The 14,940-nt window shown below is 40.7% G+C and overlaps 1 protein-coding gene across 1 annotated transcript in view; it reads left to right on the top strand.

Moving 5' to 3' along the window:
- Positions 1-14,940, top strand: part of LOC133560173 (protein sidekick-1-like) — an 849,418-nt gene that overhangs the window by 616,770 nt on the left and 217,708 nt on the right. Inside the window, exons 14-15 of the mRNA XM_061912393.1 lie at positions 8,395-8,531; positions 14,031-14,178. Coding sequence (XP_061768377.1) covers positions 8,395-8,531; positions 14,031-14,178 — 285 coding nt within the window. The remainder of the gene's footprint in view (positions 1-8,394; positions 8,532-14,030; positions 14,179-14,940) is intronic.

Genomic DNA, 14,940 nt, shown 5'->3' with positions numbered 1-14,940 from the left:
ATTATATATGTTCCATTGAAAATATAGAACATTACACACGGCGCTCAAAAATCTATCAAAATGTTTTTGTATGACTTTGGTAAACTATGAAGCTGCACCACTTGATGGATTGTACTGTGCTTTAACAGATGAGTATTATTATGGTGTATATAAAAGGTAAGCCATATTATCTGAACTTTTGTTTTGCAGTATTATGCAAAAAGTAACTTTTCTTACCTGCCGATCTGCATAAATCCTGAAAAATTGTAGTCTGTGGTGACGCCATAGTCGTTAAGCTTCTTCTTTTTCTTTATCTTTTTGTTATTGTCATAATCCATGACTTGGATCATGTCATGTTCTGTTTTTGTTCTGTTTGTATATCACATTCTGTAATTTGACGTCCTTAGTTCCTGGTGGCACTTCCTGTTGTGTTCCGTTGTAATAGTTACCCATTTAGTGTCACCTGCCTTCTGTTTGTCACGCACACCTGATTTGTGATTATCTCCTTATTTAAGACTGCCTTTGTTTGCCATTCGCTTTCGGACTCTTATTTGCTTCCTTGCAACAGGTGACATCGCTCTTCCCGGTTTGTGGTAATTACTTTTGTGTACTTTAGCTTTCACGCTATTCTGTTGTTTGTCCCTAGCTCATGGTAGCGCTTTCTGTTGGTTTTGTTTGTAGTGCCTTCGTGCAAGTGTTTTTGTTCCTAGTCTGGTTTTGTAGTTATAAATAAATCATCATTCCTACCTTCACGCTGTGTTCCATCTCTGCTGCACCCACGAGAGAACGCAACCACACCACGATGCCACCCAAGCATCATAGTTATGTGACATTCATCCTCTGCTGTTGCGATTTCTAATATAAAGTAGTGTAAAGTCCTTACTTATATCTGTCAGTAAACTCGCCATGAAAGCGCCAAAACATACCGGTGTACTGAGTTTACATTATTTACCAAAGGAACTTTAGAGAGTTCCGGTTGGACGGTTTTTCATGGGACACATTTCCGGCGTTGTTATTTCCGTATGAGGAGATGCTGCTCCATTTTTAATTTAAGTAAAGTCTGAATGTCATTAAAAGAGTTAGCTCCATCTTTTGACACGTCTTCCACTCCCGTCCTTGCACGCTACACAGCTACAACAAAGATGACGGGGAGAAGACGCTGCCGAAGGTGAGCCACGTAAATAAGACCGCCCACTAGAGAAGCGCGGTTTGCAATCTCATCCGCGGAGTCCGCGGATAAACCGCGGGTCGGGCGGTTGACATGACGAAAAAATTGATTTTAATTAGATTTGGGCGGGTAGCGGTTGAACCATTCGGAAATATTTGATATGCAGGGTTCTGAGATCGGTATCCTTTGACATTCAAAGTGCCATTTAAGATCCGTGTCATAAAGCGAAGAAGACAATAAGAGACGCTATTATTCTCTAGAATGACTGCCGGTAGTCACCCAGATAATAATTATTAGGGCGTGCTATGAAGCCATTGGCTTTGTCGCCTTCTACAACATGTACAATATGCTTGACAGTCCAGCATCATGTTGTGTGTGGTTTCCGCGGCAACACGTACACGACTGCAAGGCATACTGGGTGACACAGAGTACACGAATTGATGTGATATAAACAATTTTAACACTCTTAGTAATATGCGCCACGCTGTGAAGCCACACCAATTAAAAACGACAAACACATTTCGGGAGAACATCCTCACAGTAACACAACATAAATGCAACACAACAATACCCATAATCCTTTGTATTCATGACAACTCCTGACTATTGTATACACCCCGCTAGCAGCTTCACAGCACGCCCATATTCTTGTCATCAGGATGAACGCTATTGGATAGTTGCCGGAACGTTAGCGGCTCCAATTGTCTTCATTACTCTGTGAAACAGGTTTAAATAGCTCTGTGAGTGGTAAAAGAGGACAACCTCTGATGTATTTCAGCGGGCGGTTGGCGGGTACGGCCGGTGGATGACGACTTTGGTGATGCGGCTGCGGATGATATAATTACCTATCCGCACATCTCTACCGCCCACATAACGGTGCATCCGCAAGCGACTGTCAGAAGATGATATTTAAAACATCATCTACAGCAGGGGCGCTCACACTTTTTCTGCAGGCGAGCTACTTTTTAATTGACCAAGTCGAGGAAATCTACCTCATTCCTATTTATAATTTATATTTATTTATTTATGAAAGAGACATTTTTGTTAACAAGTTAATGGTGTTTAATGATAATACAAGCATGTTTAACACACATAGATTCCTTTCTTTCATGAATACAAGAATATAAGTTGGTGTATTTGATTCTGATGACTTGCATTGATTGGAATTAGACAGTGGTGCTGATAACGTCCGCATTTTCAAATGGAGGAAAAAAAAAAGTCCTCCTTTCTGTCCAATACCACATGAAAGTGGTTGGATTTGGCATCTCATTTGTCCAACTTGCATACTCGTTTTTAAACACTTTGTTATGAGAGTAGCATATATGTGTGGCCTTTTAATGTCTGGCAGCAGGTGAGTGACGTCAGTGACTGTGCGGGTGGGCAAGCAAGTGAGAAAGCGGTCGCTGAGGGCGGGGGAGAAATACATTGGCATCAAACACCGTAGCTTGCTAGCTTGTGCACGCTAGCTTTCCGAGACTCTTATTTTGTTAGCACAGGCAGGATGAAACAGGTCTTTTATGGTGAAGACAGGAACTGTGCAGTCGGTCTTTAGAGTTTTGACAGTAGGTACGGAGTCTCTAGAAATAAAATGTGTTTCTCTGCGTCCGCCCTGTTAGTGATTTTTTTCTTAAATATGAGCTCGCAGCAGCCAGCGTCATCTCACAAGATCCTCGGGTGCCGAGAATGTCAAACAACTGACGAAAGTGAAGTCTTGGTATGATTGATGATTGCTCATTTTTATGTCCATTTTTTAATGCCTGGCTTGAGATCGACTGACACACCCTCCGAGATCGACCAGTGGATCGCGATCGACGTAATGGGCACCCCTGATCTACAGTATGCAACATCTTGACCAAAGAACCACCATTACATGTTATGTAGACCACAAGGAAGTGTTTTCCATTTAGAAAAAAATTATATATATGTATGTGACTTTTTTAATGCGCCTTATATATGAAAAAAGATTGAAAATAGACCATTCATCGGCAGTGTGCCATATAATCCGGTGTGCCCTATGGTCCGGAAAATACGGTATTAAGTTGTGCACTTGCATATTTCAAGTGTGCCTCATTAATGCTTCTGTAAGAAAACACCTGCAGGTTGGGGGTCCTTATATATTCATAAGCACTTGAATCATCTATTTATGAGCGATAATTACGATTTATTAATACAACTGCTGGGCGGCACAAAGGTGAGGAGACACAATCTTCTGGAATGGTCGCAAGACCTGAGGTTACATGTCAAACGTGGATGGCTCAATGTTTATGCCTGTGAAAATCTTGGAAGGTGAATTCGAGATTTCCTGCCACGTGCGTGAGTGTGTGTGTGTGTGTGTGTGTGTGTGTGTGTGTGTGTGTGTGTGTGTGTGTGTGTGTGTGTGTGTGTGTGTGTGTGTGTGTGTGTGTGTGTGTGTGTGTGTGTGTGTGTGTGTGTGTGTGTGTGTGTGAGAGTGACATTCTCGTTAGCTCAGTATCATCGGGTCATAGAGGCTAACAGACGCTGGCGGCTGAGGAGACAGACTAATTAGCAGCAGGTTATTGGTTCAGCTCTCACAAGACCCATCTTTGTGGTCGTCACTGGCTGCGTGCGTGTCTGTGTGTGTGTGCGTGTCTGTGTGTGTGTGTAGTGTGAAGGTAAGCGCCACAACATTCACTCTGCTGCTCATCCCTTAATTAATGCCATCACACCAGTTCAGAATGAGAAAACATCATTCTCGTGCCCGTCTTGGACTCTTCTGGAAGCGCCACTCCAGCTGTCGTGCTCTTCCTCCGGCGTGGAGACGTGTCAAATATTAAAAACACTCGTGAGCATAAACAATAACGGAAAGGTTGATATTTGAATACGGCGCCATAGTAATAAAAGTGGAGTTGCATCCATCACGGTGTGGTTGAACTCAGGTCACTTGAGCTTAATATGAACTACATCAAAATATTGGATTATAGACAATTTTTTTTTTTTTTTTTTTTTTTTAATGAAATGCACCATTTTTAAGGAGCTTTTTTAAAAATGTATGAAAAATTGAAAAAGATTTATTGAGACTTTTATAAGTAGATAGCACAGTACAGTACATATTGCGTACAATTGACCACTAAATGGTGACACCCGAATAAGTTTTTCAACTCGGGGTCCACGTTAATCAATTCATGGTAATGAGGGATGAGATGAGGTGAAAAAAAATATTTTTTTGTTTTAATATTCTTTCTGCAGGACAACAATGACACACCCCACCCTAATTGTTAGAAATCCCACTATTTATATTAAACATATTTCAGATGTTTGGCCAGCGCCGTTTTGTCCTACTAATTTTGGCGGTCCTTGAACTCACTGTAGTTTGTCTTTACCTGTACACCTTTCTTTTTCCGACATACTAAGACGTGTTTTACGCCACTCCTTTTTTGTCTTATTTTGTCCACCAAACTTTTAATATTGTGCGTGAAGGCACAAAGGTGAGTTTTGTTGATGTTATTGACTTGTGTGGAGTGCTAATCAGGCATATTTGGTCACTGCATGACTGCAAGCTAAATGATGCTAACATGCTATTTAGGCTAGCTGTATGTACATATTGCATCATTATGCCTTGTGTGTAGCTATAGTTGAGCTCATTTAATTTCCTTTAAATCATCTTAATTCAATTTATATTTGCATGTCTTATGACCCATTATCTGTATGTAATATTGGCTGCATTTCTGATAGTTGTTTATGTGCCATGTTGTTATAGACCACAGCAAACGTTTATGTGCCATGTTGTTATAGACCACAGCAAACGTTACCCAGCTTGTTATAAATCCATTAGAAGAAGACAGCCTGCCATTTCCTTTAAATTGGACACACATCTATCTATACCTTTGGCCATTTTAACCCGGTAATTTCCTCACCTTTATCTCACCTTCTGAGAAGCCTCCATTTGACTAATTATTTCGAATGTTGTAAAAATGTGTAGAATGAATATTACATTTCTACAGAGCCCCTAAAGCATGGGTGTCAAACTCTGGCCCGTGGGCCAAATTTGGCCCGCCGTTTAATTTCATTTGGCCCTTGAGGCAATATCAAATTAACATTAGAGCTGGCCCGCCGGTAACACCACATTCACCGCTAATACTCATACTTGCCAACCCTCCTGATTTTCCTGGGAGACTCACGAAGTTTAGTGCCCTTCCCGAAAATCTCCCTGGGCAACCATTCTCCCGATTTCCACCCGAACAACAATATTGGGAGCGTGCCTTAAAGGCACTGCCTTTAGCGTCCTCTACAACATGTCGTCACGTCCTCTTTTTTCCTCCATATAAACAGCGTGCTGACCAAGTCACATAATATATGCAGCTTTCACACACACATATGCAAATGCCAGCATACTTGGTCAACAGCCATACGGGTCACACTGAGGGTGGCCATATAAACAACTTTAACATTGTTACAGATATGTGCCACACTGTGAACCCACACCAAACAAGAATGACAAAACACATTTCTGGAGAACACCCACACCGTAACACAACATAAACACAACAGAACAAATACCCAGAACCCCTTGCAATACTAACTCTTCCGGAACGCTACAATATACACCTCCGCTACCACCAAACCCTACTCACCTCATTTATATATTATTTTGGAATTTATTAGCCTGTGGAAAAAGTTGATGTTGATATTTACCTCAGAAGGCTGCAAATAAAAAAGAGGCATTAATTGTTTTAATTACATTTTATTTAATAAACCACTGATGTTTTTTCGTTTGTTTTTTGAAAGTTGATTTTGCACTATCACGTTATATAAGATCTGCCTGTTCCATGGGAGGAAGTACCTGGAGGGAACCCACGCAGTCACGGGGGGAACATGCAAACTCCACACAGAAAGATCCCGAGCCCGGGATTGAACCCTGGATTACTCTGGGACGGCGTGGCGCAGTGGGAGAGTGGCCGTGCGCAACCCGAGGGGCCCTGGTTCAAATCCCACCTAGTACCAACTTCGTCACGTCCGTTGTGTCCTGAGCAAGACACTTCACCCTTGCTCCTGATGGGTGCTGGTTGGCGCCTTGCATGGCAGCTCCCTCCATCAGTGTGTGAATGTGTGTGTGAATGGGTAAATGTGGAAGTAGTGTCAAAGCGCTTTGAGTATCTTGAAGGTAGAAAAGCGCTATACAAGTACAACCCATTTATCATTTATTTACTCAGGACCTTCGTATTGTGAGGCAGATGCACTGACCCCTCCGACCACCACCAGTCATTCATTCATCATTCATTCACCAGTGTGAGCGGCACCGGGGGCAAGGGTGAAGTGTCCTGCCCAAGGACACAACGGCAGCGATTTGGATAGCAATAGGTGGGAAGCGAACCTGCAACCCTCGGGTTTCTGGCACGGCCGCTCTACCAACTACGCCATGCCGCCCCCCTAATTCTAAGAGAGACAAAACTCAAATAGAATTTGAAAATCCAAAAAAATATTATAAAAACTTGGTCTTCACTTGTTTAAATAAATGTTTTTTTACTTTGCTTCTTATAACTTTCAGAAAGAAAATTTTAGAGAAAAAATATAACCTTAAAAATGTTTTTAAGATTTTTAAACACATATACTTTTTTACCTTTTAAATTCCTTCCTCTTCTTTCCTGACAATTTAAAATTTAAAGCCCACCAGGCTGCACCAAACTTTTGGTGCCTTGTTGACACAGAAAAGTACAGAAAAGTACTGTGGTGTATGTGCAGCAGCCATGAAGGTTGCAAGCCTGTTTGGTTCAACTTATCTTTGTGAATTAGCCTTTTCTGACATGAACTTCATCAAGAACAAACACAGAACACGCCTCACTGATGCACATCTGCAAGACTCACTCAGAGTTGCAGTGTCAAGTTACACACCAGAGTACAACACACTAGTTAACAGCATTCAATGCCAGGCTTCCCACTAACTGACAAAGCAACAGATAGCAGATTTGGTGTCCAGTTCAAAGTGTGACATGATTTATTAAAAAAATTGAGAATTGACTTTTGTATTTTACATGAGTTATTATTTGTACAAACGTGGTGAAATTAAAGTAATTCATGATTTGTTAAAAAATGTTAGTGGCTAGCTAGTTAAAAGGGGATATTGTGATTTCACAAGACTGTCTTAGAAGTGATCATTTGAAAATGTTCTATTTGAAAAATTTGCACTTAGAGATAATATAAAAAATAAAGTGTTGCACATTGATATTTATCAGTTTCCATATATATTTGTGAGAAATCATTAAGATGATCAGTGTTTCCAGAAAGATAAATACTAATTATTAATAATAACATAGAGTTAAAGGTCAATTGAGCAAATTGGCTATTTCTGGCAATTTATTTAGATAGATAGATAGATAGATAGATAGATAGATAGATAGATAGATAGATAGATAGATAGATAGATAGATAGATAGATAGATAGATAGATAGATAGATAGATAGATAGTACTTTATTGATTCCTTCAGGAGAGTTCCTTCAGGAAAATTAAAATTCCAGCAGCAGTGTACAGAGTTGAGATCAATTTAAAGAAAAAAGTAAAAAGTAAATAATGGGGGTTTAAAAGGAAACAAAATAGAGAAATATTACAAAAAGAATAAAAACAATGGGAATAACAATATAACAGCAAAATAAGAATATAACAAGACAAAGTAGACAGTAGTGACCATGTTATGAAAACGTATTGCACTGTTAATGTTTTGCATCCCCTGTCATCCTAATACCCCCCGCCCCAGTCCCAGAGAGGAGTTGTACAGTCTAATGGCGTGTGGGACAAAGGAGTTCTTGAGTCTATTAGTCCTGCACTTGGGATGAAGCAGTCTAGCACTGAACAGGCTCCTCTTGCTACTGATAACGCTATGCAGAGGGTGACTGGCATCATCCAGGATGCTCACTAGTTTGTCCACAGTCCTCTTCTCTGCCATTTAAGTGTGTATCAAACTGGTAGCCCTTCGCATTAATCAGTACCCAAGAAGTAGCTCTTGATTTCAAAAAGCTTGGTGACCCCTGCTCTGCGGGCTCCGTACATTTTCATTAACAAAGATTTGCGTCAGCCTATGGAACATAGTCATTTTGATAGTAGGCCAATATAAATAATAAAGTACACTTACATCATGTGTTGCCTTCATTATAACACTTGAAATGTTTTGCGGCTCCAGACAGATTCGTTTATTTTTTTGTATTTTTGGTCCAACCTGGCTCTTTCAACATTGTGGGTTGCCAACCCCTGCCCTAACTTGATGTATTTATTTTTGTCTCCTCTTGTGCACAGCGAGCTGCCACACTCTCCCCGCTCCCTGGCAGCACGGCTCAATGACTCAGACTCTCGCTCCGTCCTCCTGTCCTGGCTGCGCCCTTTCGACGGGAACTCGCCGCTTCTCTACTACCTGTTGGAGCTCTCAGAGAACAGTATGTATGCCGTGTATGAGTGAGTGTATGTGTGTGTATCGCCCGGCCCTAATTTATAGTCTCTGCGCAGCAAACAGCTGTTTATTTGCTGTCGAGCAGGCACCCACGCCGCCTCATTTATAAGGCGAGACGTATGGAGGAATGCGAAAATGTACATCCTGGTTCCCTGGAAGTACGCTCTCAAACACTCCTCCCTCCCCCCTTCCCATTGTCCTCCGTCTCCTCGTCTCTCGCCCCTGTGTCAGCACAGATGTTTGAACAGCAGGCTGCCTCTCGTTCAGATGGGAAACAGGGGGAGAGAGGGATTGCGATAAAGAATGACAAGATGGCTACCCTGTCTTCCTTTCTCCTTCTGTTGCACGTGCACAGCCCAGGCACCCAACTTTAAAAGTTAAACTCATAAACACACAAGCACTGAACTTGTAGTCATTCACACCTGAACATAAAAGAGTTTACTGATGACGCTAACCAAAACAGTTGCACCTATTGAGGCCCATCTCCTACATTCCGGGCCACTTCTCCCTACAAAAAGCCCATGTAAAATCTGAAATATTAAAAAACATAAAGCTCCATATATAATTTTACTGCACATATTCCTAGCCCCTTCCTGCTCAACCACTGATAAAAAGTAAATAAATAAATAAATGATAAATGGGTTGTACTTGTATAGCGCTTTTCTACCTTCAAGCTACTCAAAGGGCTTTGACACTACTTCCACATTTACCCATTCACACACACATTCACACACTGATGGAGGGAGCTGCCATGCAAGGCGCCAAGCAGCACCCATCAGGAGCAAGGGTGAAGTGTCTTGCTCAGGACACAACGGACGTGACGAGGTTGGTACTAGGTGGGATTTGAACCAGGGACCCTCGGGTTGCGCACGGCCATTCTCCCACTGTGCCACGCCGTCCCCACACAGGTTCGATTCCCGCTTCCGCCGTATACTGGTGTATTTCCCTCGAAATTCGTGAAGTGGCGCTCTGTTAGTGTTGGTCATGTACTAAACATTTAACAACTGCATTCAAATCCTGATCGGGATGGTGTCAAGAAAATATTTTATTTTGTTAATTGTGTTATTTATAGTAACTATTTCTCTCCCATGAATTAGTTTGATTACAAAACATGCATAAAACGTATTTCAAGTTTGAGAAAAATAATTTTAAACAAGTAGACAAAAAAGTGCTGCTAACATGAGTTCAAGCGTGTATTTTTATTGGTTGCTTCATGATTGTAGTAAACAGCGTTAATGACGACTTATGTTATGCAGAGGCTCCTTTTTTGGTGTCATGTGAATTATATTGTGAAGTGAATTATATTTATATAGCGCTTTTTCTCTAGTGACTCAAAGCGCTTTACATAGTGAAACCCAATATCTAAGTTACATTTAAACCAGTGTGGGTGGCACTGGGTAAAGGTGGGTAAAGTGTATTGCCCAAGGACACAACGGCAGGGACTAGGATGGCGGAAGCGGGAATCGAACCTGCAACCCTCAAGTTGCTGGCACGGCCACTCTACCAACCGAGCTATGCCACTCTACCAACCGAGCTATGTAGTTGGACATTGTTGTCTTCTAAATGGCTAAGGACAACAAATGACTTCTGCCCGGTTTGCCATATGATTGACTATAACAAAGGTGTCAAAACATTTTGACTGGGGGGGCCGTAGTACAATATATAAATATATATTGTACTACTATATATAAATATATATATAAATAAATGTATACATATATTGTACTACTATATATATATATAAATATATATATATATATATATATATATTGTACTACTATATATAAATATATATATAAATAAATATCTACATATATTGTACTAATATATATATATATATACAGTATATATATATATATATATATATATATATATATATATATATATATATATATATATATATATATATATATGTTGTACTACTATGTATAAATATATATATAAATATATACATATATTGTACTACTATATATATACACAGTATATATATATATATATATATATATATATATATAGTACTACTATATATAAATATATATATATATATAAATAAATATATACATATATTGTACTACTATATATATATATATATATATATACAGTATATATATGTATATATATATATATATATATATATATATACATATAGCAGCACTTTTTTTTTACTCGTGTAAAACTATTTTTCTCAAACTTGAAATACGTTTTATGCATGTTTTGTACTAAAACTAATTCATGGGAGAGAAATCATTACTGTAAAATATTACCCCGCCTTCCGCCCGATTGTAGATGAGATAGGCACCAGCGCCCCCCCGCAACCCCAAAGAAAATAACCGGTAGAAAATGGATGGATAATAATATATATAATTTAATAATACTATAATATAATTTAATATAATATAAAAAATATATTTGTATATGTATATTTATTTATATATATATATATTTTTATATATATATATAGATGTGTGTGTCAGTGTGTTTGTGTTTACATTTTATATGATGTAATGGATTTATAATTAATAATTATTATAATCATATTATAGTATTATATATATTATTATATTTTATTATATTGAAAGTATCAAACTCCTACCCTTTTTACCCTGAAATCAACTTGGCCAACTTCCTATTTGTTTACATAATGGGTTCTTGCAACTTTCGCTTGCGTCCTGTTATGAAAAAAGTCTCGGGCGATTTATGTGACAATACCGGTATCTAGTTCCAGGGGCATTTCTTTTTAAAATTTTAAAGGGGACGCTGTAGAGTCAATTTGGAAAGTTTGTGTTCGGGACCCCTAAAAATATTTTTTTTTTTTGCCAGACTTAACATACTCAAAAATATGATCAGATTTGGAAAATAATAATATCCATCCATCCATTTCTACCGCTTATTCCCTTTCGGGGTCGCGGGGGGCACTGGCGCCTATCTCAGCTACAATCGGGCGGAAGGCGGGGTACACCCTGGACAAGTCGTCACCTCATCGCAGGGCCAACACAGATAGACAGACAACATTCACACTCACATTCACACACTAGGGCCAATTTAGTGTTGCCAATCAACCTATCCCCAGGTGCATGTCTTTGGAAGTGGGAGGAAGCCGGAGTAACCGGAGGGAACCTACGCATTCACGGGGAGAACATGCAAACTCCACACAGAAAGATCCCGAGCCTGGATTTGAACCCAACAAAGCAATTTTGCAGCCTAATGAATGAATAACGTATTTTCGGGACTATAGAGCTCACCACATCCAGTAAGTTTTAGAATATTTTTATTCCATATATGAGCCACAGATACAGTATATATGCAAGATTTTGTAAATGTTTATTTATTTATTTACATACCCTAATTGTTTTTAAACACTGCCTGTAATACGGCAGTAAAACGGGGTATCAAACAAAACAGAAGTCATCGTCATGGACCCGTTAGCTGTGGAAGGTAGCTCTCCAATCAGCTAAACAAACCCTAAAACTTCACTGTGACGTTTTGGTGAATTTACAAAACTGAAACAATTAAAAAGGAATGCCGTTGTAAGTTAATATTAATAACGCACACGCGTAAACGTGTAGGCATATTAGCTAAGGCTAACAACGCTAGCTTGAGTACGTTACGATAGCATGAAAACACTCCTACAGACATCACACAATGGACTGTCTCGTAAGTAGAAATTGTTTTAGTTATACTGTAAAACTTTCAAACATTGCACAGGGTGATGAATGAAAAATCCATATGAGTATATTATGATATGTTGCCCGGATCATAGTGTGTTTAAGTTTATTTAGGTTTTCATTCACGTATGGTTTAAGTTCTGTTTTAGCACCCTAGGTTTGTGTTTCTCGGTTGTCTCAGGTGCTGATTAGTGTCACCTGCCTCTGATTAGCGTTCGGGAGACTCACCTGTTCCTGGCACTAATCAGAGAGTTATTTATACCTGCTTTTTCGCCTAATTCAGTCTGGTGCTTGTATTTGCTTACACTTAACAAGTCACGTCGTCTACCCTTTGTTTTCCTGAGCTAAGCTTTGCCTTATTCTTTTCTTGTTAGCTATCCCGTCCGCTCCCAGTGCTTTGTGTGTTTGTTCCTGCCTGATTTATAAGATAAATCACTGTCTTACCTGAACTTTTGCCTCTGAAGTTCCTGCTGCAATCTTGGAAGAACAATCCGTGCACCACTATGCGTCCACGTCGTTACGGAGTAGAAAACGCTGTGGACGGCACTCGTACTGTTGATTCAGAGCGCTAAAAAACAGAGGGGCACTGGAGCACATGCAGTGAGAGAAATCATCCAAAAGATAGTGCCAAACGATAACACACTCTTTCAGTGCCTTGGCTTGTTTTATTCCAAAAACTATTCGCATTAAGGCCGTCAGCAAAGAAAAATCCATAAATTAGCCGCATCTTTTTATAAGCCGCAGGGTTCAGAGCGTAGGAAAAATGTGGAAGCTTATAGTCGGGAATTTATGGTATATGGGAAACACTGGTATGTATTGGTAAGCCACTCTTTGGCGGGCTAAGCAAAACCACCTGGCCTTCCCCACTATTAACAACTTTTGCTATCAAAGCACATAAATCAATCAATCAAACAATGTTTACTTATATAGCCCTAAATCACTAGTGTCTCAAAGGGCTGCACAAACCACTACGACATCCTCGGTAGGCCCACATAAGGGCAAGGAAAACTCACACCCAGTGGGACATCGGTGACAATAATGACCCAGTGGGACGTCAGTGACAATGATGACTATGAAAACCTTGGAGAGGAGGAAAGCAATGGATGTCGAGCGGGTCTAACATGATACTGTGAAAGTTCAATCTATAATGGATCCAACACATTCGCGAGAGTCCAGTCCAAAGCGGATCCAACACAGCAGCGAGAGTCCCGTTCACAGCGGAGCCAGCAGGAAACCATCCCAAGCGGAGGCGGATCAGCAGCGCAGAGATGTCCCCAGCCGATACACAGGCAAGCAGTACATGGCCACCGGATCGGACCGGACCCCTTCCATAAGGGAGAGTGGGACATAGAAGAAAAAGAAAAGAAACGGCAGATCAACTGGTCTAAAAAGGGAGTCTATTTAAAGGCTAGAGTATACAAATGAGTTTTAAGGTGAGACTTAAATGCTTCTACTGAGGTGGCATCGCGAACTGTTACCGGGAGGGCATTCCAGAGTACTGGAGCCCGTGATTTATGATGATACATGATTTGTTTGAGTGTGCGTGCATGTGTGCAGATGTGTACCACGCAATATGCTGTATTTATGTATCACACAATGGCTTTTATTGCATTTACTCCCACATGACGCCTGTCCTTCGCACAAATACACGTGTGGCTGCTGAGATGAGAACATCTGTCTCCCACATATTTTAGGCGGCCAACACAATCATCAGATGGTCGTCGACATCGGCGTCTGTGCGCCTTCATTAACCTCCCATCGCTCAAGATGTCGCCTCTTAATGCAGCTTTCCTTTCCTCATCCTTGTCTCTCCTGTCCAGACTCGCCGTGGAAGGTCTACGTATCCGAGGTGGACCCAGCAGTGACCAACATGTCAGTGGGCGGCCTCACGCCCGCCAGAACCTACCAGTTCCGACTTTGCGCTGTCAATCAAGTGGGAAGGGGACAATACAGTGCGGAGACACAGAGGTAGGGGCAACGTCTTCTTACGCTTCGCTGGCACGCGTCCCTTTGCGGGTCCCACTCCTCCGGGATCGTGTCTGTTTTCCCACCAGCCATGAAACCAATTTGCTCTCCAGTACACGCTGTGATTCCTGCCAAATAGAGTTTTTGCTGCCTTCACACAGACTCGACATAAATAAGCTGGAGTCAAAAGGCGGTATTATAATTACCGCCATGTCCGTGCAGAGGTCACGGTCTAGTCCCGTGTATGTGTGTGTCGTTGCCTGGAGCTGGGATTGGAAAGAGGGTTCAGAATGTGAATGAAAAGGCTGCATTTTAATTTGAAGGGAGCTGGAGCTTTTTTTTTGTTTTGTTAAGAATCCATTTGAATTTGGAAGCAGACACGTCTGTTTTCAAATGTGTATTTCCCTGCCGGTCCCGGTGAATTTAGTCGCGGAAAAATAGGCGACGAGGGCTTTTTTTGCGTGATTGTCGCCATTGTTGCGCAGATGTGAAAAGACGGAACACTAATGGGAATTATCCCGCCGTAGCCTAGATGCACCAGGAAAAAGGGTATTTGGAGGAGGTCTGACAGAATTTAGCCATTGTACTCCTGAATACGCACACAATACAACAGATGCAGTCATTGACAGATGCCAGGTGTTGTTTATCCAGATAGAATCTCAGCAGAGATTAGACGCTGAACATTTTGAAATAAGGCCCCTTCTACACTAAGCCAGATAAGGTTATCCAGGGTAAATCCCACCTAACCTTGTACGTCCATCATCT

Source organism: Nerophis ophidion, linkage group LG01, assembly GCF_033978795.1.
Source record: "Nerophis ophidion isolate RoL-2023_Sa linkage group LG01, RoL_Noph_v1.0, whole genome shotgun sequence".
Lineage (NCBI taxonomy): Eukaryota > Metazoa > Chordata > Actinopteri > Syngnathiformes > Syngnathidae > Nerophis > Nerophis ophidion.
The sequence above is the reverse complement of the archived record's forward strand: the minus strand, read 5'-3'. Positions and strand labels throughout refer to the sequence as shown.